This window comes from Penicillium samsonianum (genome assembly GCF_028829775.1).
Source record: "Penicillium samsonianum strain IBT 33392 chromosome Unknown utg000005l_segment0_segment0, whole genome shotgun sequence".
NCBI lineage: Eukaryota > Fungi > Ascomycota > Eurotiomycetes > Eurotiales > Aspergillaceae > Penicillium > Penicillium samsonianum.
This window is the reverse complement of record NW_026643263.1, coordinates 3364100-3390898: the sequence shown is the minus strand read 5'-3', so window position 1 is coordinate 3390898 and position 26799 is coordinate 3364100. Positions and strand designations below refer to the sequence as shown.

Here is a 26799-nt window from a genome sequence, read left to right as displayed (position 1 = left end):
ACAGTATTTGATTCCTTCTGATCTTAAATATGAAAGTACCGATCTAAACAGATATCATTGGAAGAGACCTGGGCATGTCCAGGAGGAACGTCGCCTAAGATGGCGGGATGAGCGGGGAAACGTCGGAGTCCGATGTCCGAAGTTCCAACAGCTTCCGGCGATCTTACAACCTTGGAAGTATTGGATTAGAATAGGTAAAAACGGAGATAGAGTTCACTCCGTAGAGATGCCCATAGTCTAGAGTGGTGACTCTTACTTGGCTGCCTCAGGCACCGACGGAGTCAATTCTCTCTTCCTCGGTACGGAGTACCATCTGGGTAATCTCCATTAGTATTGCTGATTTTGCCCTGTTTCTCACCCTCATCTGGCCCTTCTTTCATATTGCCCCGGACATCTCATTGAATGCTAACTTGCACCTAATCATCCTGTCAAGTTCAGAGAGAAAGTACGGAGCAGAGATTTTTATCTTGACTTCGTCTATCTGTTGGTAAGTCAACTACAAGCTCGTGTTACTCTCCGAATTCACCTTGGCAGTGCACAAGTCCTCCTTGCTTAACTACATGTATGTATATTGAACGACCTTATCTACCCTGTATAGTTATCATGTTTGCATACATATGTATTCCAGGGGCGCATAGTTAACCCTGAGCAAGGAGAATCTGTCTCAAATAAGGAAAGTAAAACGCGTGAGAACAACGCCCGTGATTAAGGTCCTCTCCTTTCCAGATCATGTCGCAGTATAAAAGGCGAAGAATAATATCATCCAAAGGACTCGAAAAAGCAGTTCAAAATTCCAAATTCAGTCGCGCTTGCCCCAGAAAAGCAAATATATGCCAAGCCACATCCAATTCAGCGTATCTAGGTTCAATGATCGACGCAGATCACCCTTCTTATGCATGAAAATATTCCACATTCTGTCATCGCGCGTCTCCTGCGTTCCACATGAAGCCCCTGGGGTGAAGATACGCGGGGCTTGGTCCTACATAGGCAATGGTCACGTTCAAATTTTTCTTGCAACGATGGCTACCACTCCAGTCTTCACCTACTCTTGAAGCACCTATCATTGAGAGGCCGACAATCATGTCTAGCCACATCAAGTTCGCAGAGCCGACCTCGAAAAAAGCTAGCAAAGACCGCGCTAGGGGGCACAGCCAGGAAAAGGGGTCGGCACAGAGAGCACCTTCTCCAGGAAATGAAATTGTTTACCCGACAGGATGGAGACTGGTGCTTACCACCACAGGGTATGTACTCAGTCAAGTGATATCAGGTCTTGGGTGACGAAGACTGACAATCTATAGACTCTTGATTGGATTTTTTCTCTCCAATTTGGATGTCACGATTGTAAGCTCGGCTCTCACGGGTATCACTGATGACCTGGAAGGCTTCGAGAAGAGAAGCTGGATTATTACTGGATATCTGGCCACCTACACAGGTATGATCCAAAATGCGATTCTATAATGATTCCTCTTCCCTATTGGTTTTTTTTTTTTTTTCCTTCAAACATACGTATCTTGAAATGGCTTCCCTCGGTCTCTATCCCTCTCACTACTGATGACATATGACTCTCAGGGTCTATGGCAATATGGACGAAAGTCAGCGATATAGTTGGCAGGAAGCAAACCACAATCGCTGCTCTTGTTATTCTGCTCGCATTTTCTATCGGGTGTGGATTTGCTCAGACAGTTAACCAACTGTAGGTCTAACGTAGTTCTGCGCTCATTTTCTGTCCACAAGCTAACTACTGAGGCAGCATAATATTCCGAGCTCTCCAAGGAATTGGGGGCGCTGGTACATACGCTTTGACAATCCTATGCGTCTACGAGATAGCTCCTAAAACGAAGCTCCCAATCTACAGCAGTCTCATGTCATTTTGCCTTGTTTTTGCATCTTTGATAGGCCCAATCATTGGCGGTGCTCTTGCAGATGACTCGTCCTGGAGGTGGACCTTTTTCGTCAAGTATGTCAATCCTCAGCATCTGAGTTGAAAAGTATGCTAATTAAAATCATTAGTGCACCATTGTGCGTTATTGCGATCGTTGTTATCATCGTTGCGATGCCCAAACACTTTGGTCTTGATCAGCACACTCCTTCATTTCGAACACGAGCCTCATATCGCTCATTTGCTAATCTTGATATAATGGGATCGCTTTTGATGATGGCTGGCTCATTCTTGATAGTCGCCGTATTGAACGAAACCAATCTGGCGTTCTCATGGTCCTCGAGGGACGCAATTGCACTCCTTGTGCTCACGGGGGTTTCCTGGATCGCTTTCTTTGCCTGGGAATGGTATATCTCGGGAATCCCGGGCAAAGATCCCATATTTCCCAAGCGTTGGCTTTTTGACCGTCCATGGCTGGGAATACTTATGTGAGTCCATTTAAAGTTCACGACTATCGTACAATTTCTTCTAACATACTTTTAGTTCTTCGTTTGTCATCGGAGCACCGTACAACGTCGTCCTAGTGTATGTTCCACAGCAAGCCCAGCTTCTGTTAGACAAGTCGCCATTGGACGCCGGTATTTATTTGATTGGGTATTCCGCTATTGCGGCAGTTGCTGCGGCTATTGTCAATATTGCCAGCTCCAGAGGACGCATCCCCTTCATTTATACTCTGCTCGTGGGCTGTACAGTCCATACTGTCGGCGTTGGACTTCTCTCAACCATTGCCACTTCTAGGGGCTTCCACGCAACAGATATTGGTTATCTAGTCATTGCTGGAACAGGAATGGGCCTGACAATGGGAATACTGGTGCTATCGCCACCATATATAGTCGAAGACAGAGACCTGGGTATGTGCTTTCCCGAGAAACTTCTGATATGACGGTGACTATACATTGACTAACTGGTCCATCGCTTTTCGTTGTAGCAATTGCCACTGGCACTGTGGTCCAGGTCCGCTTTCTTGGCGGTGCTATTGGTCTTGCTATTGCATCTAATATATTAAATGGCCGTCTAGCGCAGCGTTTGCAGGGTGTTATGACGTCGCACGAACTGCACCTATTCCTTGAGAATGTGAGATCGATAAAACGTCTATCTCCCAATCTACAAGAGGAGGTGAAGAATGTTTTGGCTAGCAGTTTCAATACGCAGCTGATTGTTATGATCGGATTTGCGGCTGCTCAGCTACCGGCGACTCTACTACTGCTAAAGGCAGGTCGGCAGATTGCGGCCAACAAACAGTCGGGTACGAACTCGGGATAAAAATCGCCAATTCCGTCTTTTTTTCTTCTTTTGGATATGATTTGTTTTTCGGACAGAATGCAGAATTTATAACAAAATACTCTTTCGCTCAATGGTTATGCCATAGGTCAATTTGCTATAATGTATCCATCCCAGGACATACTAAAATATGGTCCAAATTAAGCATTTCTTTTGAGGAAGATTTGATGAAGAATATATGGAGCGCAGCATCCAACATGTATTCGACAGGCATAGCTATATACCTAGACAGTCCTCGTAGTATAGCCAATGTTATTTTTAAGGGCTTCCTACTCATCTGTATATATAATAGGTTACTCATCTCTCTGTAAATGATTCATGAGACCAAAGGATTAGACAAAAGAGGAAGACTAAATTTTTCTTTTACTGGGCTGGGTGATTGCAGGTGAACAGCACGGCCTAGACTAAAAAAATGGTGCGGTTCTCCGCAAAGCGGCTTGTCACCAACGCGCCCTCTGTTTTTAGTCCGCATCAACATCGCAATTATGGCCGCAAAACTGATTGATCGACGTTTCCATAATGTTTCAGGTCTGTATCGCCTTATTTATCGTCACTAGTTAGCCCGCTGGTTTCGAAACTGATAAATTTGACCCTATTTAGGAAAACTTCGGGTTTCCGAGCTGTTCTTTGATGTCCCTGTGGACTACAGCAAGCCCGCTGGGGACACTCTGAGGCTCTTTGCACGAAGTGTCAGTCGCTTGAACAAACCCATTGAGCCTGCCAAAGAAGAGGGCAAGGAAGCCAAAGAGGGAAAGCTTCCTTGGCTGGTCTACCTGCAAGGTGGCCCTGGCTTTGGATGTGGTGCCCCGCAGTCTTACCCCTGGGTTGAATTCATGCTCAGCAAGGGTTATCAAGTGTGTCATGCCTTTTACATTCTACTGCTTGAAGATTGATGCTCAACCATTCTATAGGTGCTCTTTCTGGATCAACGAGGCACTGGCCTCAGCTCGACTCTCACAGCCGGAACCCTTGCCCGTCAGGGAGATGCAATCAAGCAGGCCGAGTATCTCAAGAACTTCCGTGCAGACAGCATTGTCCGTGACTGCGAAGCCATTCGTGATGTTTTGACACAGGACTATCCGCCTGACCAGCGCCGGTGGAGTATCCTTGGGCAAAGTTTCGGTGGCTTCTGTGCCGTGACTTATCTGTCAAAGTTGTATGTTCTGAAGGCCACTGATCTCCATGTTTTGATCTTGAACATCCCGCTGATATTTCTTAACTTCTAGCCCGGAGGGCCTGAGAGAGGCTTTTCTTACTGGTGGCCTTCCCCCTCTTACTAACGGGCCGGATCTTGTCTATGCGAAGACCTATGGTGCGCTCTGCCTGTTTTCTTGAAATGGTTTACTCGTGACATTGACACAAAAAAAAACAGGGAAGGTCAAGGAGAGAAACAAGGCTTACTACCAGAAGTTCCCCGAGGATGTGGACCGTGTTAAGAATATTATGCAATACCTGACCCAAAACAAGGTTGCATTGCCATCTGGATTGCTCACTCCGGCTCGCTTCCAGCAACTGGGCATTATGTTCGGCTTCCACGGTAAGATCCTCGATTCAGGCAGTCAGTACATTCAAGCTAACACGGCCTAGGTGGTTTCGATAGTCTGCACGGTAAACTTTGCTTTGTCTCGTGAAGGTCGCAAAGATACTAACCCGACTCTAGACATTGTTGTCAGAGTTTCTAACGATTTGGAGATGTTCGGATTCCTTACTCTACCTACTCTTTCCGTGATTGACAGTAATGGCGGTATGGACAAAAACATCATTTATGCCATTTTGCATGAATCAATCTATTGCCAAGGGTAAGAAGAAGCTTTCGGTGCCGTCCACTTCTCATGACATATCCGTGTCTAACAAGGAATATAGAAAGCCGTCGCTCTGGGCTGCAGACAGGTTGCGCGCTAGCAACCCGCAGTTCCAGATCAATGATTCGCTGCCTGAGATCTACTTCACCGGCGAGATGGTAAACAGTCCCAACCCAGTTCAGAATTCTTTCAGCAGAAAGATCTAACACCAATTCTTACCTTCTAGGTCTTCAAGGATATGTTCGATTCCTACTCGGAGCTTTCAGAGCTCAAGGAGGCGGCTGAAATTCTGGCTACGACAGACGAATGGCCGGCCCTGTACGACGAGGCTCAACTGGCTAAGAACAAGGTGCCGGTATATGCTGCAACCTACATCGATGATATGTATGTTCACTATGATCTGGCCACGGCCACTGCTGCCAAGATCAAGAACTCCAAGCAGTTTATCACAAACACCATGTACCACGATGCGCTGCGCAGCAAGTCGGGCGAGGTCATGCGTCAGCTCTTTAACCTGAGAGAGGACTCACTCGATTAGGCCACATGTGCAGTCTTTCGTTTCGTACATATTACGGATATTCTAGCAACATGATGAACTCAGAACATCTACCAGTAAATCCCACAAGAGACTTTGAGATGTAGAGGTAGACTAAGATACGTTACAATAAACAGATATATATGTAGGCTTGACCAGACGTAGTATTGGGTATAATAAATCACAAGATAGTATATACAGAGAGCTTTCTTGATTTGTGTGCGCGCGAAAGTATCGGAAGATATCAGAAAACCTATTTATATGATCAGTTTTGCCACTCTTGCTGTAATAACCCCGGAGAGAGACAAAGTACATACCGCACCGCCAATGATGAATAACCTCTCTTCCTCACGCTGCACCCACTGAGCAATCTTGCTAGCGCTTTGGGCAAGTGCATTTCGATTAGTGTTCGGCTCAGCGATACAATATAATTCGAATACAGGGGTTACCCATCCGAACGAAGTGGCTGACCGCGAAACACAGTGGTGAACTTTGACATGGGTATTCTTGGCGTGGATGCTCGCGTGCAAGTTGTTGTACATCGACATCAATCTACAGGCACAGTCAGAATGATTGAATATCACAAGCATCTACGAACAGTAGAGTGGGTAGTGCTCACCTTCGTCGTCGAGTCACTGAGGAAAATTCAGGTGTATACGATGACATGGTGAATTGTACGTTGGCGCGCGATTTGTAAAGGAAATGATGGAGCACAGTTCCAGGAACTATATCAGTAGTTGCGGGTCGGCCATTGTCAATTGCCGTTTTGATCTCCTTCAGACTCCCATTTCTCTCCATTTGCTGTTGTATTATTAGTACCACATACCATATTCGATTGCGTAGAACTGTTCAATCTCACCTCCACAAGAGCATTACGCATTCCTTGCATCTCAAAGAAAGCCTCTTTGTCGGGACTGATAAGAACAATGGCAACAGACTCGTCTTTGGTGATCTCTGCACTATTTTCCATGTCGTCGCGGATGTCGAGAAAGTTCACATACATGTAGAGATAACCGCTGCTGTTGAAGCCAGGCAAACAGACGGGAATCCAACTTTCTCCGCCGCCAGCTTTAACTCCGTCGGCCTCAAAAACCATGTTGAATAAGAGTTGTAGATCGCCTGGATGTAAGGAGTGCTTCTTCGGTCGGATAACACTGACGAGTCGTCCGCCAGCCACAAGCAAGCCATATAGAAGAGTACTAGCTTTAGTTTTCAGAAGCGCATTATTGATAGCTTGTCGGTGTTGTTTGCGGATTTTCAGACACTCCAAAGCCGATAGCAACGTTGATGGAGACCCTCGCGTGAAACTGTCTGCCAGAGATGAGAGAAGGGACTCTGAACCTTGTAAGGGCCGCGATAGATCAGTAGAAGGCCGCACAGAGAATAGATGAGTTAAAGAAGGCAATGTTAATGTAGATAAGATCTGCATATACAATGCTTCTAGTTGAAGCCGAAGCTGATTGTCGCTCTCCATCATACGGCTAATTGCAACGAGATGCAAAGATCCCCGTGTCAATACAACAAACCTAGTGTCACCAGCGGAGAAGCCTCGCAGATGATCATTTGCATCTTCATAAAATGAAATGATGGTCTGAATAACCCCGACATAGCCAGATATCAGGCCGCTGTCGCCGTGCCTTGTCCAAATCGGCTTACCGGCGGCGGATAGGATCACATAGTGCTTGCGTTTTGCTTTCCACCGCTGGAGTAGCAGCTCTGATATGCGTTAGTATTATGGAACAAAGAGACCATTAATTATTGACACAAACCTTCGTTATCGCCTTCCTCGTTAAGCTCACCAACTGCTTCAAATTCACTTAGAATTCCATCGTCATCTATATCGTCGGCCGCAAATTCAGGGAAGTCAAGTAGACCTGTAGCGCCTTGTCTTTGACTACCGGGCGCTGGAGCAGCAAAGTCCATGAACAGCGCTTCAACATCCCCGGAATCACCATTTGGGATTGAGCTCCTAATGCTAGCGGAGTCACCAGCTTCGCTGCCCCGCGGACTCGCCAACTGGCTGAGGCTCGCTCTGGCCTTTGGACCCTGGGCCAGACCACGAAAAGCTGGTGTGGGGTAAGCGCTCTCAGCAGCTTCCGGTGGTTGTGTCTCGATATCGGTTCGTGAGATAGCCGTGGTTGCCTCTGCCTGTAGAGCTGGCCGGGAGCCTGTTTCATCGTTCAATAGACTCAACGTATTTGGTCGCGGGGGTAAAGGTGGCCGCTCTCCCTCTGAGCTTTCGCTGCGCTCATCGTGATCTAGGATTGATGACCTGGAAAGAGACGGCAGCTTGGAGGGCTCGACAGGCTGTTGGCCGTCGGTCTTTGGGTCTTGCTGTGTATTCATCCCCGCTGCGGGCATGCGCTTTTTGATGCGGTCGCTCGTCGCGGGTCTTCAGCCCATTAAATGCTCATAGTTTATTTCAAATATTTGGAGTCCTTGATCGGTTGTTTTTGTTGATTTGATAGTTGCTGGGCGTTGACGTCGGCGAGTCGGAGCTACCCCAAGGCGGAACAAAACAACTGAACGTGGCCGCCTGCGCTGGCTTCTGGTCAACATTCAACCAACTCCCTCTCCCATAGGGTCACCCTCGATGTCCTAAATATGACGGAGGGTAGTCCAAAGCTTTCACAACATTTTTACGTCCGTCATTGGCACCATGAGTCTTGATCCCAGTGTCTTTCCGAGGTCGGACTCCCCCGCAAGCTCCGAGAGCTCCTTGACACGCTCCCGTCTACAAGGCAAGGAAGGTATGTGCTCACCCCAAGAATTGCACGAGAGGACTTGTGTCTGATTATATCTGGTGGTTATAGGGTCCCTCAAAAAAGACAAGAACTACCGCCGATATGCGTCTAGTGTTGAACGAGCGCTTTCGCTCTTTGACAACGCTCTCCAAGAATGGGCCGACTATATCTCGTTCCTTGGTCGCCTATTAAAGGTGAGCTCGCTCGACTTAGTAGCGATGTTCTGTAGCATCGCTGATAATCAATCATTAGGCACTCCAAACCCACCCACCCGATCAGCCCGTTGTCCCTCATAAAGTGTTAGTGTCGAAGCGACTCGCCCAGTGCTTGAACCCGTCGTTGCCATCAGGCGTGCACCAAAAAACCCTCGAAGTCTACACGTACATATTTGGATTGATAAAGGTATGGGTGGCCACATGAAAGGCTGACAGTGCGCTTACTGATGCATATGTTTATAACCAGCTCGAGGGATTATCGCACGACCTGCCTTTGTATCTCCCTGGCCTTGCGCCAACATTGACTTTCGCCTCTCTCACTGTTCGCCCATTGTTTCTATCTTTGGTAGAGGGATATATCGTTGACCTCGAACCATGGGCTATCCGTCCCGCGTTGAAATCAATCATTCTAGCCCTACTTCCAGGCCTTGAAGAGGAGACAAGCGAAGATTTTGAGCCAACACTACGCACATTCATTAAACTGCGAGATGCTGCTGCAAAACTTGAAACACAAAGGACATCTGAGGCCGGGGCATCTGGGCAGTATTTCTGGCAATGCCTCTTTCTCGCATCTATCACGAACCCTAGTCGACGGCTTGGCGTCCTCGCATATCTAAACCGCTACCTCCCGAAGCTAGGTATCGCAGATCGCCGACCAAGCACGGCTGGTGGGAACGATCCGCAGAACATCCCACCTGAGATACTGGCCGCCGCAGACGCTGTCATTCTACCGGAGCCTGGCCTCTTGATTCGATGTGTTGCATCGGGTTTATCTGATGACCAGCTCCTTGTCCAACGTAACTTCCTCGACCTTCTTGTCACCCACCTTCCACTCAGCTCTCCGATTTTGCAAAGCAAGATTGCGGCTACTGATCTTCGAACGTTGGTAATTGCAGCAGTGGGGGTGGTCACTCGGCGAGACATGAGCTTGAACCGTCGACTCTGGGCTTGGTTCTTAGGACCGGACTCCCCAAACGATAGCTCTTCAATGGATGATCGAAAATTCTCATCGGAAACCGCTCGATCTGCCTCCGTTGATGGAAAAGAACTCACACAATCACAATACTTCAGCCGGGTAGGCTTACAGCCATTGGTAACCGGCCTACTTGATATGATCAAACAGGCGCCGAGTATTCCGTCCGATAGAACGAAGCCCTTTCGCATAGCTCTGTCGCTAATGGATCGCTGGGAAATTGGTGGATATATTGTCCCTGCAGTTTTCTTGCCCACTGTACGCAGTGTTCAGGCATTCGAATCCACAGCCCCCGAGAACCACTTCGAAGAGGTTTTCCGCAGTGCGAGCGCCTTTTTTGATGGCGTTGAAAGTGGTGTGATTTTCTCCGAGCTTCTGGGGTTGGTTGATTATCGGTCTTCCGATGTAGACGTTGATAGCGACCAAGTGCTGCGTGACTTGGATCTTGCACACTTTATCATTGAGAATTTCAATGTGCGCGAGGAGGACATGGTTCAGATCCATGTGCCTCTACTGGCATTGTCAGTGCTCGTGAAGATGAGAGAGATTTCATCCAAGGAGAGCACTGCCAACAAACAGGCCGTGACCGCCGCATTGAACAAAGTTCTCAAATCGTTGACTGGTTTACTCACAGAGCGGGCGTTCTCGAAAAAGACGGGCTCTGAAAAGACTGCTGGCAACGACACAAAAGGCCGTGGTGCTGATATTCTGAAAACTGTCCACAGTTTCTATGAACAAAGCAAAAATAGCTTGGAGCTTCCACCTCTTCCCTATGCTCCTAAGAATCTTGGCGAGATGATCATCCGAGAGGCTCACGAGCTGGCTATCGCGGCGCTAGGAAGCCACGATGGCAACCTATCTGTTCACGAACCACTCGATATTCTTGTGACTTTGCTCAAGAAGCTTCCAAAGTCCCGCGTTCTACGAGACCGAAAACTGTATGAAGCGCTCTCTCAGCAACTAGGTTCAGGGAAGGACAAGCCCACAACCGCCTCGTTCTCTGTCATATCGACAATTGCTTCGACAGTGACGAGTTTGTTTTTCATTCAGACTCCCGGCTTCTATGTCAGCTATGAGGATGCTTGCGATCTGATTACCCCTCTTGTCAACCAGCTTTGGTGGTACTTATCACCCCTTAGTCCAAAGTTTCACGTGGAAGCCGTCCGCTGCCTATGGCTCCTGCACTCAATTTCTTGGATTGACCACCTTGTCGAGGCGTCCTTGACAGCTTTGATGGTCAATGTGTCAACCGCGGCATCCCGCCATCTCTCGTCGGAGCAACAAGCTGAGCGGTTTTATGTTTTGTGGAACCATAGTCATCACAACACCCATGAGCAGCCGCCAAAGCAAGTGCTTGATGTTGGAGGGACCTTGTTCTCTTACCAGTGCTCTATGCTTGAACGCCCGCTTTTCGTTGTCCTTGATCTTCTCTCCCAGGAGTCAAGTGATAGTTCGCAGAGCGTTCAATTATGGCTCCAAGACTTGCCATCTATCCATAAGTAAGTCGGTTCCTCATCTCAGCGCGTCATCCATATCTAATACTTTACCAGGGTTTTCCATGTGGTCATCTCGAATCTAGATGAGCTTTCTGAAGATGATGAAATCAGCGAGAAAAAGACAGACAACAACTCAATTTCTCCCGATGACTATAAGGAGTGTGACTATCTGTTACAGACAGCTTCAAATATTATCTCCGCGCTTTCGCACAATGGATGGATCGCGCTTCTTACTCATGTGCTAGGCAATGAGAAGCGCCTTGAAACGTCCAAATCTGAAGGTGGGTAATTTATCCTCCCACGAAACAATTGTTGCTAATATGGATTCTTGAATAGAAAATGCAGACTTTAAAAGCCTCCATTCCGCCATATTTGAGGCATCTCTTCGAATCGTCAGCGCACTATCCCCAGATCCTGGTGAATTTAATCTAGATGGAGAACGACTACATAAGGACGCACTCCAGCTCATGCGGCAACTTCTTCTTGGGCCCGGAGCGGAGGAATTAGTGGAGTCTGGCATTGATGATTTCTTGGTGGAGCGCCTTCTTGTTTCTTCCGAGGGAGGCAGTATTGCGGTGCAGGGTGCACTAATCGACGCACTCCTCGCTGCATTGAAGGTGCGATTTGCGCAAGCATATCTACCACCACCGCCACCTCGGCCAAAACATTTACGAGCGGGCTCTCGAGATCGGCTGACCAGTCCCTCGATCTTGTCTTTTACCAGTGACAAGGGAGACAGGAGACAATCGCTACCTCGGATACCGCAGCCGCCAGAGCGGCTTCTGGATTGTCTCTTAAAGGGAATCAGCTCACCTAAATCCCGAGAAATTGTGGACAAGTGGATAATGTTGCTCTGTGAGGTGCTCCCTCTATACTCAGGTTCCATATTCCAGATCCTGTTGATTCTCGTGGAATGTTTCTGCAGGGAAATCCGAGCATCATACGGCAGGCTCCAGCTGTCCTTCCAGCAAACAGAGGATTGGCCGCAGGATCGTTCCGAGCATGTCACAATTGCTCTTCTGACTGGCCTCGAGACCTGTATCGCAAATGCCCACGAACGTCTCATTGTGGAAGAGTCCAACGTTCCAACAGTCAAGAGCCCCGACCAAGCGCAGGGCTTTTTCGGAAACATGGTGTCTGGGGTATTCAACTCGGAAGGCGGACAAGGTCGCCCAAACACCGCCAACGACCGCCTGACTGTTCTTCTCTGTTTCCAAGATGCCGTTCGGTTATGCTTCTCTATCTGGGCGTGGGGTGCAGGAGATCACAGTGTCTCCCCCCCGATTGCGAATCTCTGGCCTCGTTTCAATACACCTCGTTACGAATGAGAAACCGCTCACGGCGAATCTTGGAGCACTTTTTCACCGCAGAGGCACTCGAATGTCTTGAGACCTTGGTGGAAATGTGGACCAAGGCTGACACGGAGACAGCGTCACTTATCTTCAATCTCCTCCATACACTCGATGGGTCAAGCCCCAAAATCACCATCCCTGCCATTTTCAATGCAATCTACACTCGCACCAATCCTAGTGCCTTGGATCCTACCCGGAAGTCTTCGTTAACGTCCAATCTCTCCGAGTCCGAGCTTGCTAGCTTTTTGGTTACTTATGCCCGCTCACTGGACGATGATGTCCTTGACGAAATTTGGACGGACTGCACAACTTTCTTGCGCGATGTTCTTAGCAATCCATTCCCGCACCGGCAGATTCTTCCACGTTTGATTGAATTCGCGGCTATTTTGGGGGTGAAATTGGAGAATACAACATTTGGCGAAGACCGCCGTATGCGAAAGGAACTTGGAGTATGTGTGTTCGCTGCTGGTCTTATCATAGTCACTAACAATTATAACGCAGGATGTTCTCCTACGTCTCCTTACCGCAGTCTTTACGAGCAAGCCCCTAGGTCTCAACCATGACACTGGGCCTATGGCAAGATCTTCGGTGGATCATGATCGTACCTCGGTCTCTCATACTGGACCCGATGACATGCTGAGCATTCTAGCGGTCTCTATGCCGTCGTTTATCACGACGCTGGGTGATTCGGACCGGATCAACACCGCCATTACTAGTGTTTCAACTAATGTAGTGGGCCCTCTCATTCGGTCACGTCTCTTCCCTAACAACCTCAACCGCAATGTCATGGTTCTTCTACAGCAAATGGCAAAAGTACCAGCTGCGGCGAAAATGTGGAAGAAGGACATATCCGACGCGTTCAATGATGCTCGATTCTTTGGATTGCAGTTGGATTTGGTGAAGAACAACTGGATGGACCTGCTGCGTCAGTGGGTTCTCGCCGACAAGGAACGGCTATCCGAACTTCTTGTCCGCCTTCCACCACCAAGCTCAGCGGGTATCATGTTCGGCGTAGGAGCCTCTGCGGCCCGATTGGAAGCCGATCGGAAAGCGCAGCTCAACCTCCGGCGAATCGCGCTACTCCTGCTTTCTGCCAGCGATGATTACTTTGTTGGTGAATTGCCGGCATTGCTTCAGAAACTGGAAGATCTTCTTGCGGCAACCAGCTCCTCGTCGCCATCTTCTGCCACTCGGGCGGAAGTGTTCATGGTTCTTCGAGCAGTCGCGCTCAAGACCTCTGCCTCCGCGATGGCGCCATTCTGGCCCCTGATCAACACGGAGCTGCAAGAAGCCATCTCCGCAGTCCCCCAGGGCTCTCAGCCGGAGCTCTACAATGCTTACTCGCTGCTTCAAGCGTGCAAGCTTCTCGACATACTGCTTGTCCTCGCCCCAGACGACTTCCAGCTCCTTGAATGGCTTTTCGTAACCGACACGATTGATGCGGTCTATCCGCCCGACCGCTGGGAGCCCATTGCTCTGGCAGATGAAGTTTCTCAAACTTTCGGTCCACGTGGTGCAGGCTCACTCACTGTCCCAACGGATACCATCGAGCCCCAATCCCGCAGTGGTCTTAAGCGGCCATGGCTCATCTCAGACTGGATCCGAGAGACAGCCAAGGACGATATTGTTGAGCGGGTCCTACAACCATTCTTCGCTCGGTTGAGTATCTATGTGTTTGAGAGTACGTACGGTATGGGTAGCGTAGATTTGACAGTGTGCCGAGACGATCTTTTGGCAGATCTCTTCAACGAGAGCACAATGGCCAATTAAGGGAACCAATAAATCATGTACTTTAGCTTTCTTACGAGATATTACCATTCGAACGATAACAAATATATTCTCTTTTGTGTGGCTGTAGTTTTAACTAGTTAGTTATTTGTATACAAAAAGGCCTCAGGTCTCCCAAGTTCCGAGCCCGCCCGGACCTCCGCAATTCATCAACGTCACTTCCAACAAACTCCCCTTGCCACCATCTTCCACTAAACAATCCATAAATCTCCCCTCTACATTTGAAATAATATTGCCAATATGCCCGTTGGCACAAGGATCTTTCTCCCTTTGCGCGGACGCGTCGGCATTCGGTCCTTCTCATCCTCCCGCGCCCGCTGGGAGTCCGCCGTGCCGCTACCGTCAAACAAGCCTATTGGAGCTTTCCGAGGAGGGTACGAGAAATTCTCCTATGTCTAATGACATTTAATTTCAATGGTCATGCACTTTTAAGCACTCTTGCTAATATCCGATAGTGTCTTTGGCTTCCTGGCTGGATCTGTCGCTGCCGGCGCGTCGGTGTACTTTTACATCCTAACAGAGTACCGATTCGCCAATGAGCTGCTGTTTGATGACATTGCGGTATGTTTATAGGTTCTGGACTGCTAAGTCTCTAGGAGGTCCGAGGACCTCCCTATTTTCTCTTCGAATTTTGATCTTTGCAGAACTAATTGTCTGCTTTATAGGCACTTCAAAAGGCTACCATCAAGCTCCAGTCATATATTACAGAACTGGAGTCCAGGGTTGATCAGCTGCACAAGAAGAAATAAGTGCCTGAGTAGTATGTTTGATATGTGTATTTACTATGGCTTGGAGGTGTTGGGTGTGTTTTCTGTGCATGAAGCTTGTCAACCCTGAGGCATAAAGCCCATTATCACTCTTTGGTGGCCAGGGCATAGCTTTCTATTTCTATTTTTTTTTTTTTTTTGGCATGAAATTAGTCCCAGCTCTTTCAATACCAGAATTTCCTTTCCCAATAATCGACCAACTAAATCTTTAGCCCTGTACATTGTACTCTCTACAACCCCCCGAAACTCCGCTGCAAACAAGACAAACATTTTATTATCTCCAACAAACTCCCCGGGGCCACTTCCGCATCACCAAAACACCCAACACCCCAAATCCCAAAATGTTCCGCGTCGAACTCATCTCAGACACCTCAACGGCCACTCCAGGCTGGTCCTACGCCCCAGCCCGGGGCTTCGACCCCACACAAGCGATGGCCCCAACACTAGGCCGCAAACGCGGCATTCGCGACGCCGGCAAGGGCGGCGACATATCCTCCCGACAAGCGAACGCCATCGCACGACACATCGCCGAACTCGACCGCGAGAACCAGCGCGACGTCGCCATCCCGGCACCCGTGAAACAAGCCCGCGAAGCCGGCGCACGCGGCACACGAGCAAAGACCACCTCGAACGTCCGCCGCATCCTCCAGTCCCAGAAGACCTTCCGGAACCACCTCGACGACGAAGAAGCAGCCATATCATCCGGCAGCGGGGGTGTAGCAGGGATGCAGGGCGCTGGAGGCGCAAGCATCATCGCGGCCAAGGGAAGCAAGGCTGCTGCTGCTGTGCGGCGCAGCGCGACACCAGCTAGTACCGCAGGCGTTAAACGTCCGTCGGCGGCTATGGCGGGTACGACGACTGGTGCGTCGACGCCTGCACAGGATACTACGGATGCTGAGACGGATGTCGATGATGAGCAGCCGCGAAAGCCGAAACTTATCAAGTCGGAATATGATAATGATCCCCTGCTGCGCTCGTATGCGCCCCCTGTGCCGTCTGATCGGCTTATGCAGAAGCTGTTGGCGGAGCCGCCGCTTTCTTATAATGCGTCGCGGGCGAAGCCGCTGGCGTTGGGCCGGCCCGGGAGGCACTTTTGTTGTATGTGTGGGTATTGGGGGAAGATTCGGTGCAAGAGTTGTCATTTGAGGACTTGTAGCTTGGATTGCTATAAGGTTCATGAGGATTCGAGGTGTGGTGCTTTCTTTTAGACGGTTTGGTGTGTTTTGGTGTGTATGTATACTATGGAGAAGGGGCTTGGCCTGGCCTTGTTCTACTGATGACTTTATGAATTGATACCAAAAACTGTACAATAGTCAATATAAATAAATATTAATGTGACATCCAAGACAAAAATTTGTACACATATTCATCTCATTATAGCCGGACTTTAGGCAAAATAATGTTTCTAAAATATGCTAAAAAAAGGGTTTTGTATAGAAAAGGCTCAACATTTCAGGTTGATGCCCGCGCGGAGCTCGTCTTCGCGAACTTCAAACATAACCTGCACGCCGACGAAAAGTACTACGCAGCAGGAAAACATGTACGCCAGCCCAGAGTATGAGCCCACTAGGCTGGAAAGCAGATCCTTTAATCCATCCAGACCCAATGCAAAGCCGACCAAGTTTGCAATGATCATCATAAGGACGTTTCCAACGGAACCAATGCCACAGATGACACGGTACGTATTGGGATGAGAGCGCCAGCGGTGGGCCGGGAAGAACATGCCACCCAAAACTTCTGGTAGAACGAAGAGAGTAACGAGCCAACCCCACATGAGCAAGCGGAGATTGATATCGTGCCATAAGGCGACGAAGGTGAATACCAGCAAGAAGTTGCGGATTTGCAGGAACTTGCCCATGAAGTTGGACTGGGGAGGTGAGGCTGGTTTGGGTGCTCCGGGTGGCCGCCGTCCACCACCGCCGCCGCCCAGTGGGATGTAGATGTAGCGGACGATCCAGCGGTTGTAGGAACGGTGCCAGCCACGCCAAAAGGCCAAGGCGGAGTAGTTGTTGGACATGCAGCGGACCATGTTCTCTGGTGGATCAATCCCGTCTACGAGGGCCCAGAGACGGAAGAATCGCCAGGGGATGAGCAGTTTCAGCCAGATTATGTGCAGGTTGAAGAAGGCGAGCATACTCAGTTGCCCCGGGGTAAAGACAGACCAGTCTGGGTCGGCTTTGGAGATCGCTACCACATAAATATAGTGAAGGATAAGCTCCATGCAGAGCACAGTGAGGCCAAAGCGGACGGCGTACATCATGATGCGAGATCGAGTGAGTGACGCCGCTGTATATCGCTGTTGAGATACATAGTCATTGAATGTCAAGATCGGACCGGCCACATACAAAGGTGAGTAGAGCATATAGGCGATGTAGTTGCGGAATGTAAAAGCGGTTGGTTCTGCGGGGATCTTGACCCGATCACGGTCAGAGAGGCTCGCAGGGTCTAGTTGCTTCTTCTTGTAGAATTCAGTAAGTTTGGTTGTCATATGGGGGTTGATGGCTCATCGACCACGGAAAGACTTACTTCAATTGGACTTGCCGCAGGGTAGTCTACACTCCAGTGGTTATCCATGTTGAAACTGATGAGGCGCAACACCGTGACCTTGAAAAGGACCTCCCATCGCGGCATCAGTCCCCCAAGATCATCTAAAGTCTGACCCCATTGGACTAGCACGGTGGTGCCATATTCTGAGGTTCCAGACCCCGGAGCGAACACCTTCGCTATCCGCTCAAGGGAGTAACCACCGCTTAGTTCGTTGGCAAACAAGATTCCGAGGTTGAAGATCCATGTGGCGGTAGGCACGTAGGCACGAGGAAGCTCCTTGCCGATTCGGAAGTTGATATACAGAATCAACAACACTTTGAAAGCGGACACTCCATGAAGCCCTACTATGAAGACCAGTCCGAACCAAAAGTCGAAGCGCATTCGCTGTTCAAGTTGCGCCTCGCCCGCACCGATCACGGAATGGCTCGATTGTTTTGTTTCAACGTTCGAGCGGTTGATGTATGACTGATAAACACGGCGAGCCAAGGGATGGGCGATTAGGAATATTAGGAGTGCAGGGATATTGTCGCGAAAGCTTTCATACTGCGCATCGGAGTTGTCCTAAGGGCATTGGAGCAATAATGTCAGTCGGAACTGGCCTCATGGATGTGGATAGCTGAACGCCGAGTATTTTGCACTTACCACCTGACGGCCAGGAATCCAACCGGGTGATAAAAGGTGAGAGTATGTGGAGTAGACTGGGTCGCTTTCTGTGACGTTGGTAACCCAGTTAGAATTTCAAGTCCCAGCGTTTTCTCTGGCCTGCACTCACCCTTCGAGACATCGATGACTGTTTTGAACATCAATGGTACAAAGATAACAAAGAACAAGTAGTAGACAAAGAATTCTGGTGTGCGCCAAAGTGAAGGCGACGCGCCCTGGGCGATTGCATTGGCGCGGGCATCTTTGGAGGAAGGTCGTGTGTTGGTGTGGGCAGGGGTTGCGGAGGAGGTAAAACGAGTGTCAAGGGTGTCTAGCGAGTAGACCCGCCGAAGCCATGCGAAAATGGAGGGCATTTTATATCAGTAGCATGGCCGGCGCAGATTTGGAGAAGTTGAAGTCGGAAGATGGTTGAGATTCCAGTGTTTACTCAGGGGCCGAGGACCGCCACTTGGTACATACATACGTACATATGTAGGTGGCCACATCTATATCCTATCTCGACACGGAACTAATAAGTTCCCAATCTAAAATAAAAATATAATTGATTTCCATTCTATAAAAAATAATTGAGGAACTGTCTACTCCGTACCCTTGCAAGGTTGAAGATCCTTTGGCGGACCCAATCAGCACCAGCTAATATCACATCAAGGACAGCCAAGGCCCCAAGTATTCGTCTCCTAGGTTGATAACACAGCTTTAGTTTCCGATTCAGAGTACACCTTGCACAAATAGTATACAAAGTAAACGGGGCTTAGCCCTTGAAGTTAAGCAATATTACTTTACGGGGGCCAAGCCCCGGGCACCGTGTGTAGCTTATAGGAACACGGGTCCCGAGATTTGCGAGTGAAACACTTATCTATGGATCTGAAAGATCAAATTGAGAAGAATCATAAAATAATAGTATATCTCGAACTCGAGGTTGCATCTGTTATATAACCTTAGCTCTCCGAAAGAAGGATTGTATATCAACCGTTATGCTGGGGCCACCCGCAATGTTCTCCAGTGCTTGACATCAGCCTTGTACACTTCAACTCTACATCCTCCAACTCTTCAACTAAACCAATTTTCGTCCAAAATGTCAAATATACGAGTATGTCCTTTACTACATATCCCATCCAGTCCTATTTCTATGCACATCGCCAGCCCACAGCACAGCGAGCGCCATAAGATTCCCCGGCTAATATTCTATCTACTTCAGATTGCTTTCAAAGTCCACGGCACTGTTCAAGGTGGGTCGATCTCATGAGTTGTGCATGAACTTCAAATACTACCATTCACTCTGTCACTAACATAAATTCCTAGGCGTCGGCTTCCGGTAGGAAACATCCCCCCTCCCAACCGATGACATCATAGTCCATCGATTAACCAGTGACTACCTGTCGCGCACTACAGCGACTTCACCCAAAAGTGTGCTAAGCTTGATGGACTCAAGGGCTGGGTTAGGAATACTACTTGTGGAAGAGTTAGTGATACCCTGTCGTGTCCCCAGACATCGCGCTTATTGGGTCTTATCAGGTCGAAGGCGAAGCGCAAGGCAGCGACGAAAAAGTGCAGAAATTCCTTCAGCGCATCGACAAAGGTCCTTCTATGGCTCATGTAGTGAAGCTAGAGAAGCGAGACCTGGAAGTGCGTGATGACGAGGAGGGATTTGCTGTGATGCGGACAGCAGAGTCCATGTTCAAACCGGGGAACTAGGGGTTGAGTTCTTTTCGCTCCATTACAATCAACCAGAACACAAGTGAAGGCCATAGCCAGAGAGTTCCTTGTACTTTATCATGCTGGGAAATCTCCTTCCTTATTGACCGGAGAGCTATGATTGCCACCTAGCCGTGTAGGAGAAATGTATAATGACACAGACATTCTTGCTATTAATAAGTCAATACTAGCCAGGGCACTCGGAGTTTGGCCACATGACACTATGGTTTCTATAGTACAAGAAATTCCAGCCATGTGAAACAGCTGGAGCCTAATGGTTTGGCTACTGTAGTAGGGACTGACAGGGCAAACAACTCGTAAAACATAATAAATGCACTGGTAGAGATATCAGTATCTTTGACTCTTTCACGTTTTAATATATTGAAGGAGTATAGGTACACGGTCTCTCGGCGAAAGTGGTCTCGGGTCTCGTTGAAGGTGGTCTCGTTGAAGGTGGTCTCGTTCTCGTCGAAAGTGATCTCTATTGAAAAGTGGTCTCTTGTCGAAAGTGGTCTTATTGAAGGACTCTCTTCTACATATGTATATAAGAATAGTCGGCCGCTTATACGGCCGTGTCGAGTCTTTTTTAGTAGTCTTTTTTAGTAGTCTTTTTAGTAGTCTTTTTAGTAGTCTTTTTTTGGTAGTCTTCTTGGTAGTCCTTTTTGCGATCTTTTTTAATATCTTCTCAGATTCTTCTCAGTTGGTCTTTTTAGATATCTGTTTTCATATATATTTTCTCCCCCTTGTCAGTTTGTTAGCTAGACGGCAGAAAAAGGGAAAAAAAAATCTTATATTATATTTAAGACTTTTCTACGTATAACCTTTGATCTATGCCTAGGTGAGGTAGGTAGGTATATATCCAAGATTGTCTTAGTGGCCACTATAGATACTATTAGGGTTTAAACTAGATAACATCCATATGATCTATACAACCTAGGTATATATAGTAAATATAGTAAACAAATTCTTAAATCAGGCATATGATCGCATATAATCGCACAAATATAAACAAAAGTAGTGTTCCTCTTATCAAAACTCTTTCTCCTCTTCACCACTTATCACTCTATACGCCTATACTACCTCTTAAGGAATCTTAAGTTCGTTTCTTTCTTTCTTCTTAATTCCCATTTTGATCCGCGTTATAATGGCGGATGCTCAGGCCACTTCAGGAAGGGAATCAATGGCCCTTAACGGGCAAAGTTCATTCATTCTGGCATAAAAAATAAACATAAGGGTATCATATAGTGGTAACAAAGGGGCATGAAAAAGCAATTTATAGTGAAGAAGATAAAAAAAAAATAAAAAATCACTGCGCATTCAAATCAATATCTGTATAGTAATTTAATGTTAGTAATAAGTTCTCAATAGATAGATGTGACAGGTCGTGGCCGGAAGCATAGATGGGTTGGAAGCATGGATGCATTGGATGCATTGGAGGCACAGATGGATTAGAGGCATAGATAGAAGGGGAGTAGATCAGACATACCTTCCTCGTACTTAAAGACTGGCGCGGCGGGATTAGCCGCGCCGAGAATATCAGCAGCCATGTCGGCGTGGCCGACAGCGGGCACATCCGGACTAACAGCAGCCGGAGCATTGTCGAGAGCGGGCGCAGCAGGACCAACCACGGGCGCCACGGGGCCGACGATGGGCATAACGGGGCCGACGACAGCCGGCGCGGGGCCAACGGCGGGCGTAACAGGTCCACCAGGAATAACGGGGGCGGCCCCGTGGTGGACGGGGTTCGCCGGGGCCCCGTGGAAAGCGCCGCGACCGCCCCCACGGCCGCGGCCACCACGGGCACCCCCACGACCCCGTCCACCACGGGAACCGCCGCGGGCATAAGTGCGTCCGCCCCGAAGGGCGGCGGGACCAAACTCGTTCTATAATCTATATGTTAACTATAGTCCTGACATAATACCTTTTCAATAGAGATAGTTGTAAAACTATAAGTAATGCAGAGTAGGGGGTAGTATCTTACGGTCAATGCCTCCTCCACCTGGAGGTTGATGTAGTGGCGGGTTATCCCCGCGCGTATCTCTCTTCGCCGCTGCTCTATAGCGGCATTTTGCTTGTATTGATTAGTGTCATATTCTGTCTTAGTGTATGATAGAGCTTACGGCCTCCCGTCTCTCTCTGCGACGGCGCTTCTTCGCCACATTACGGGCGTGGTTGGGCCCAACTTGGCCAGGTCCTAGTGGGGGACGATCTCCCCCGGCGCCAGCAGTGGCCTGAGCATCCGCCATTATAGGGGAATTAAGAAGAAAGAAAGAAGCAAACTTAAGATTCCTCAAGAGGTAGTATGGGGCGTGTGGAGTGATGAGTGGTGAAGAGGAGAAGGAGTTTTGACAAGAGGAACACTACTTTTGTTTACATTTGTGCGATCATGTGCGATCATGTGCCTGATTCAATCATTTGTTTACTACATGTATGTTTACTATGTGTATAAATCACATGGATGCCTAACAGTATCTATGGTTCCATGGTTCCATGGTTGCCACGAGGACAATCTTGGATATGTACATACCTACCTCACCTGGGCATAGATCAAACGTTATACGTAGAAAAGTCTCAAACACATATCTAAAAAGACCAACTGAAAAGAATCCTAGAAGAATTCAAAAAAAGATCACGAAAAAGACATCTAAAAGACCATCTGAGAAGACTACTATAAAAGACTACCAAAAAAAAATCGACACCGGCCACACAAGTGGCCGACTATTCTTATGTACATATGTAGAAGAGAGTCCTTCAATAAGACCACTTTCGACAAGCGACTACTTTCGACGATCCCACTTTCGACGAGAGACCACCTTCAACGAGACCACCTTCAACGAGACCACCTTCAACGAGACCACCTTCAACGAGACCACCTTCAACGAGACCACCTTCAACGAGACCGATATTATTATGGCATATAGAATACGTAAAGCATGAGGTAATGCAGGTCGTGACATCTTCGTCTCTCAATTACTCAGTTATTATCTTACATTCCACCCTACACATAGACGTCTCTATAGACCTCTCTCCTGACAGGTTATGAGTCCCCGGAAGCTCTATCTAACCTTCCTCTTTACGCACGACACCATCGTCAACCTGCAAGCGCCATCCTTAGCATTGTCACCATCGTCATGCTCTATCATCCTAACAACGCGCCCCTCTCCTTCGACGGTCACCCCCCTTAGTACCTCTCCGTCGACGTACACCTTCGTTAGTGCCTCTCTATTGGACGCACCTCACCTCCCCCCGCTTCATACCCCGTCAATTTTTTTCCCCTCAAGCAACTAGCCTCAACCAATAAATATTTTTCGGCCTGCGGGCGTTTCATCTATTTCGTAACACCGTGGCAGTGCTTACGTGGCTTCCGTGACGCTTATGGAGAGCGTGGACGTGGTTTCTTTCCGTAGTGCTTTCCATGGCGGAGGGAAACCTTAAGATGTCCCCCATTTTCCGTCGCCGTCAAACTTCACGGTACACTTGGTGCTCGTGATGACCGTGACCGTGGGGGCTATCGAGGTGCTTTCCACGGGGCCGAAGCAAACCCCATCCACCGCGAGGGCCGCCGTCGTGCCCGGCGACGCCGAATCACGCCCGAAACTTGGCCATGAAGCGCCAGCGTCGAGAGAGACGCGATGCTGTAAGCTCTATCATATACCAAGTCTGAATATAACACTGATAAAAAGAAAAACCAGGCAATGGTTGAGCAGCGCTGCCAGCAGATGTTGAGGAAGTTGAAGTTCTGACGTTTCCCTTTTCTATTTTCTTTTTTCTCCTCCCATTCTTCAGATAATGGCAGACGTTCAGGCTCAGACTGGGGCCGCAGCTGGTGCTGGGGGGACCGTCCCTCATTGGGACCAGGAGAGATTGGTCCAAATCACGCCCGGAATGTGGCAATCAAGCGCCGTCGTAGAGAGAAACGGAAGGCCGTAAGCTCTATCATACACCAAGACAGAATATGACACTAATACAAACTAATCAGGCGCAGCGCGAGAAAGATCGCGAGGAGCAACGTCTGGAAATCAGATATCGGTTGACCGACCGATACATCGAGATGCAGACGGAGGCAGACCTGGAGGTAAGATACTTTCCCCTACTCTACATTACTTATATTATTACCTCTATCTCCCTCATAGAGAGGTATGATATCAGGACTATAGTTAACGTAAATATGGCAGCGTTTGAATGGCCCTGCTCGTGGTAGTGTCCGAGATGCCCGTAGAGGGCGAGGCCGAGGCGGTTCCCGGGGTCGTGGTGACTATGACCTGGGGGCCGTGTGTTAAGCGGAGGATATATTATTGTTGCTTTCTTGATACTATCTTGGTTTTCATTCTAGAACAAAATCCTTTTTTACTTTAATGGATTCATCCGTATTATTTTAAAATGGCGAAATATCTGCTATCTATAATTACATCCATAACTATATTTTGAAAGGAATCAATGGCCCTTAACAGGCAAGGTTCGTTCTTTATGGTATATTAAAAAGAAAGAAATTATGAGAGCTGTCTTCCCAGAAGGAAAACTTGCAGCAAGGTGCTACGGGTGTAAGGGTTCAAATTCGGCGCCTTGGATGTGGAGCCTTTCGAGCTCAACCATGTAGAAAACAATCACGTTCAAACCAAGCACCCACTCCCTTTGATCCCGACCTTTGATCCCGACCTCTAAAGGTTGCTCCGAGATACACGAGATAATATTAGCCGTTTGCTAACCCCTTAGGGTCGGATTCTAAGACTTACACGACCGTAGCCTCTTGTCCCACTTATTAAGCGTGGGACTCAATCTCGACGTTGTATAAAGTTGTTGGAAACCCGTCGGCGGAAAATCCCTTTTCATGAAACTGAGCAAATGCTGCGGCAAAATTTTCTTAAACGAAGTTTTGTAATGTGATACAAGTTCTCGAATGAAATCCATCAAGAGACGTTGCGGTGTAGGTTCTTAACGGAGACCACTGAAGCAAGATCGTCCCGAGGTCCGGTTCTCTTGTTTTGGGTTGGTACGGTTGCTAAAAAATTGTAGCAGATGAGGCCAAGTAAGCGTATACTGAGAGTAATCTGACTTATTGATGGCTCCATTTCTCATATATTCGGACATTTAGCATTGTTCGTGCCCGTTCGCATCCCCGACATCATGGTTAAGTTGGATCACTTTGTATTCTGTTGGTTTTCGTTCACGCGATTAGTTAATGTCTAGATAATAGAAATGGATTGATGACTCGAGGATGGCGGGACTTACAATCAAGGAAATGTTGTCTGCCATGATGAAGATAGGTGTTAAGGGTGATGTTAACGTGTAGTTCAAGTCAGATTTCCTGTCGGGTCGGACGTTCTCCAAAGTCAACATTGTATATCAGTGATGCTATCAGAAGGGAAAGTCAGGAATCAGAAAGAACTCTATTTTCAATTTCGTAGTTTAGAACTTAACTTCTTCAACTAGCCATTTAATCTACTTCATATTCACTCCGTATCGACGTCTTCATAGACCTCTCTCACAGGTTGTGAGCCCTCGAAAGCCCAATTCAACCTTCCTCTAAACGCTCCACTTACCTCTCTTTCGACGTCATCTTTGAGTCAGAATGGGTGCAAATAACGCCTAAGCAGAGGAGAAAACTGGAGAAGGACCAGAATCCGTGCCCTTTCCACACTCCTTGGTGAAATCCGTCCCATATTTTTCGTCTGATTTGGCTGTGGCAATGATGAGCCCGTGGACAGAACGGTAAGTTCAGTCCCCGATATAACAATTCGATACCACAAACACATCTGATTAATTCTTCCTTCTACTCAAAGAAATTGCACTAAGTCGATTTCCAACCGTGGTGTCATTCGTTTGTCGGTCACCAACCCCTTGATGTTATCATCCAAATGCATCATTGCAGCCACCCATTCGGGAAAATCAACAAACCACAGGTTGCTCACTGTGGCCCGGCGGCTGGACTCGAACACGTTCCCGCATCCCATTTCCGAGATGTGACGAATCTCGACCTACTTGCGTGCATCAACTTACGGAACAGAGCTGAGTCAATCGAATCGCCGGCGAAGGATGATATCTGGAACCTCGAATAATGGTCAAGGTATGTTATGCCTTCCGACAGCAGTAAAACTCAATCCTAACAAATTACTACAAGGCCGCTAAGAACGTTATTACGCCTTTGTGAACCCCAAGCCTACGGCTCCCTAACAAACCCACCAACCGCAGCAACCTACTCCCGGAGACAGTGGGTTTGACATCTCGAATTTACTCAAGATCACCCATAGACAGGCACAGCCAATCCCACCGCCGCAGGTAACTCAGCTCGGGGGCATGCCGGATCTTGAGAGGACGTGGTGCTTTCCATGGGGCTGTAAACCCCATTCACCACAGCGCCGTCCGTGACCTCAATCCCAGGTCCCTCCCGAGGTCCCTTCCTTCAGCCTAACCGAGTACGATCCTACCAAGCGAATGTTCCAGGTCTGTTGGGCGTCCCTTGGAGCAAAGACAAAGGCAAAACAAAAGTGAGACAAAAATGGCTCAAGTTTCTTTGTGAAGCTTGAAAGGCGGCATCAAGAAGTAAGTATCATGGCCAAAAACTCTTTCTTACTATTGCTAAGTTGACTTAGAATACAAGGACCAATCGTAACGATTTTAGTCGGGTCCTTAAAAGGAACCTTTCCAAGTACATGAATCGAGTATCTGCACCATGTCACCCTTTTTCATAAAAGGCCTATCGGGATCGTGGAAGGATCCGAGGAGGCTACTCTTATAAGGTAATTAAGAAGTAAGTATTATGGATTAAATTTTTCATATACTTGTACTAATTTGAATCAGAATTCAGGGGCCAACAGTGCTCTGAGGAATTCTTCCTTGAGTGAAGTTCACAGGTTGCGCATCGTGTATGCATGTCGCATACTCACCCTGATCCATCTACACCCAGTCTAACGCAAAGAAGGTCTTTCGCTCCTTGGGTAATATTCAGAGAGTTGCATAACATGCACGCCTGTCACATGTGATCAAACTAAGGGCCCAGCGTAA

The 26799-nt window shown here is 48.1% G+C and overlaps 11 protein-coding genes across 11 annotated transcripts; 8 read left to right on the top strand and 3 right to left on the bottom strand.

Moving 5' to 3' along the window:
- Positions 1–990: 990 nt before the first annotated feature.
- On the top strand, positions 991–5627 carry N7471_010180 (proline iminopeptidase; the record flags this gene model as incomplete). The annotated part of the gene is made up of 16 exons (XM_057282899.1): positions 991–1241; positions 1299–1432; positions 1570–1693; positions 1751–1957; positions 2011–2367; positions 2423–2790; positions 2868–3185; positions 3686–3748; positions 3821–4074; positions 4132–4376; positions 4447–4532; positions 4593–4757; positions 4808–4828; positions 4881–5019; positions 5084–5180; positions 5249–5627. The coding sequence occupies 16 exons, from the start codon at positions 991–993 to the stop codon at positions 5558–5560; spliced, it is 3141 nt and encodes a 1046-aa protein (XP_057133782.1). The 3' UTR covers positions 5561–5627.
- Positions 5628–5715: 88 nt separating this feature from the next.
- N7471_010179 (guanine nucleotide exchange factor MON1) lies at positions 5716–8023 on the bottom strand. The gene is made up of 5 exons (XM_057282898.1): positions 7327–8023; positions 6417–7273; positions 6177–6358; positions 5875–6109; positions 5716–5810 (listed from the first exon to the last, which is right to left on the bottom strand). The coding sequence occupies exons 1-5, from the start codon at positions 7916–7918 to the stop codon at positions 5802–5804; spliced, it is 1875 nt and encodes a 624-aa protein (XP_057133781.1). The 5' UTR covers positions 7919–8023; the 3' UTR covers positions 5716–5801.
- A 193-nt stretch (positions 8024–8216) lies between these two features.
- N7471_010178 (dopey family protein) lies at positions 8217–12313 on the top strand (the record flags this gene model as incomplete). The annotated part of the gene is made up of 6 exons (XM_057282897.1): positions 8217–8307; positions 8371–8495; positions 8554–8703; positions 8764–10988; positions 11040–11266; positions 11322–12313. The coding sequence occupies 6 exons, from the start codon at positions 8217–8219 to the stop codon at positions 12311–12313; spliced, it is 3810 nt and encodes a 1269-aa protein (XP_057133780.1).
- A 74-nt stretch (positions 12314–12387) lies between these two features.
- Positions 12388–14107, top strand: N7471_010177 (uncharacterized protein; the record flags this gene model as incomplete). The annotated part of the gene is made up of 2 exons (XM_057282896.1): positions 12388–12786; positions 12839–14107. 2 exons carry the CDS (start codon positions 12388–12390, stop codon positions 14105–14107), a joined length of 1668 nt encoding a protein of 555 aa, XP_057133779.1.
- A 258-nt stretch (positions 14108–14365) lies between these two features.
- Positions 14366–14874, top strand: N7471_010176 (uncharacterized protein; the record flags this gene model as incomplete). The annotated part of the gene is made up of 3 exons (XM_057282895.1): positions 14366–14499; positions 14581–14686; positions 14791–14874. 3 exons carry the CDS (start codon positions 14366–14368, stop codon positions 14872–14874), a joined length of 324 nt encoding a protein of 107 aa, XP_057133778.1.
- Positions 14875–15233: 359 nt separating this feature from the next.
- Positions 15234–16100, top strand: N7471_010175 (putative HIT finger domain protein; the record flags this gene model as incomplete). Its single annotated transcript, XM_057282894.1, has 1 exon — positions 15234–16100. The coding sequence occupies one exon, from the start codon at positions 15234–15236 to the stop codon at positions 16098–16100; it is 867 nt and encodes a 288-aa protein (XP_057133777.1).
- A 236-nt stretch (positions 16101–16336) lies between these two features.
- N7471_010174 (putative glycerol:H+ symporter (Gup1)) lies at positions 16337–18455 on the bottom strand (the record flags this gene model as incomplete). Its single annotated transcript, XM_057282893.1, has 4 exons — positions 16337–17350; positions 17419–18000; positions 18082–18149; positions 18212–18455. 4 exons carry the CDS (start codon positions 18453–18455, stop codon positions 16337–16339), a joined length of 1908 nt encoding a protein of 635 aa, XP_057133776.1.
- Positions 18456–19072: 617 nt separating this feature from the next.
- On the top strand, positions 19073–19977 carry N7471_010173 (acylphosphatase). Its single transcript, XM_057282892.1, has 5 exons — positions 19073–19192; positions 19301–19331; positions 19405–19417; positions 19495–19564; positions 19618–19977. Exons 1-5 carry the CDS (start codon positions 19178–19180, stop codon positions 19795–19797), a joined length of 309 nt encoding a protein of 102 aa, XP_057133775.1. The 5' UTR covers positions 19073–19177; the 3' UTR covers positions 19798–19977.
- A 1126-nt stretch (positions 19978–21103) lies between these two features.
- N7471_010172 (uncharacterized protein) lies at positions 21104–22043 on the bottom strand (the record flags this gene model as incomplete). The annotated part of the gene is made up of 4 exons (XM_057282891.1): positions 21104–21126; positions 21284–21680; positions 21779–21868; positions 21918–22043. The coding sequence occupies 4 exons, from the start codon at positions 22041–22043 to the stop codon at positions 21104–21106; spliced, it is 636 nt and encodes a 211-aa protein (XP_057133774.1).
- Positions 22044–23286: 1243 nt separating this feature from the next.
- On the top strand, positions 23287–24077 carry N7471_010171 (uncharacterized protein; the record flags this gene model as incomplete). The annotated part of the gene is made up of 4 exons (XM_057282890.1): positions 23287–23434; positions 23602–23723; positions 23777–23872; positions 23973–24077. 4 exons carry the CDS (start codon positions 23287–23289, stop codon positions 24075–24077), a joined length of 471 nt encoding a protein of 156 aa, XP_057133773.1.
- Positions 24078–25483: 1406 nt separating this feature from the next.
- Positions 25484–25853, top strand: N7471_010170 (uncharacterized protein; the record flags this gene model as incomplete). The annotated part of the gene is made up of 2 exons (XM_057282889.1): positions 25484–25506; positions 25667–25853. The coding sequence occupies 2 exons, from the start codon at positions 25484–25486 to the stop codon at positions 25851–25853; spliced, it is 210 nt and encodes a 69-aa protein (XP_057133772.1).
- Between the last annotated feature and the right edge of the window lie 946 nt (positions 25854–26799).

Coding starts and splice junctions, on each gene's coding strand:
- N7471_010179 (XM_057282898.1), bottom strand. CDS start 7,918: ATGCCCGCAGCGGGGATGAATACACAGCAAGACCCAAAGACCGACGGC. Junction 6,359..6,416: donor TGCGTAATGCTCTTGTGGAG/GTGAGATTGAAC, acceptor ATAATACAACAG/CAAATGGAGAGAAATGGGAG. Junction 6,110..6,176: donor TCAGTGACTCGACGACGAAG/GTGAGCACTACC, acceptor CTGTGCCTGTAG/ATTGATGTCGATGTACAACA.
- N7471_010173 (XM_057282892.1), top strand. Junction 19,565..19,617: donor GGAATACTACTTGTGGAAGA/GTTAGTGATACC, acceptor GGGTCTTATCAG/GTCGAAGGCGAAGCGCAAGG.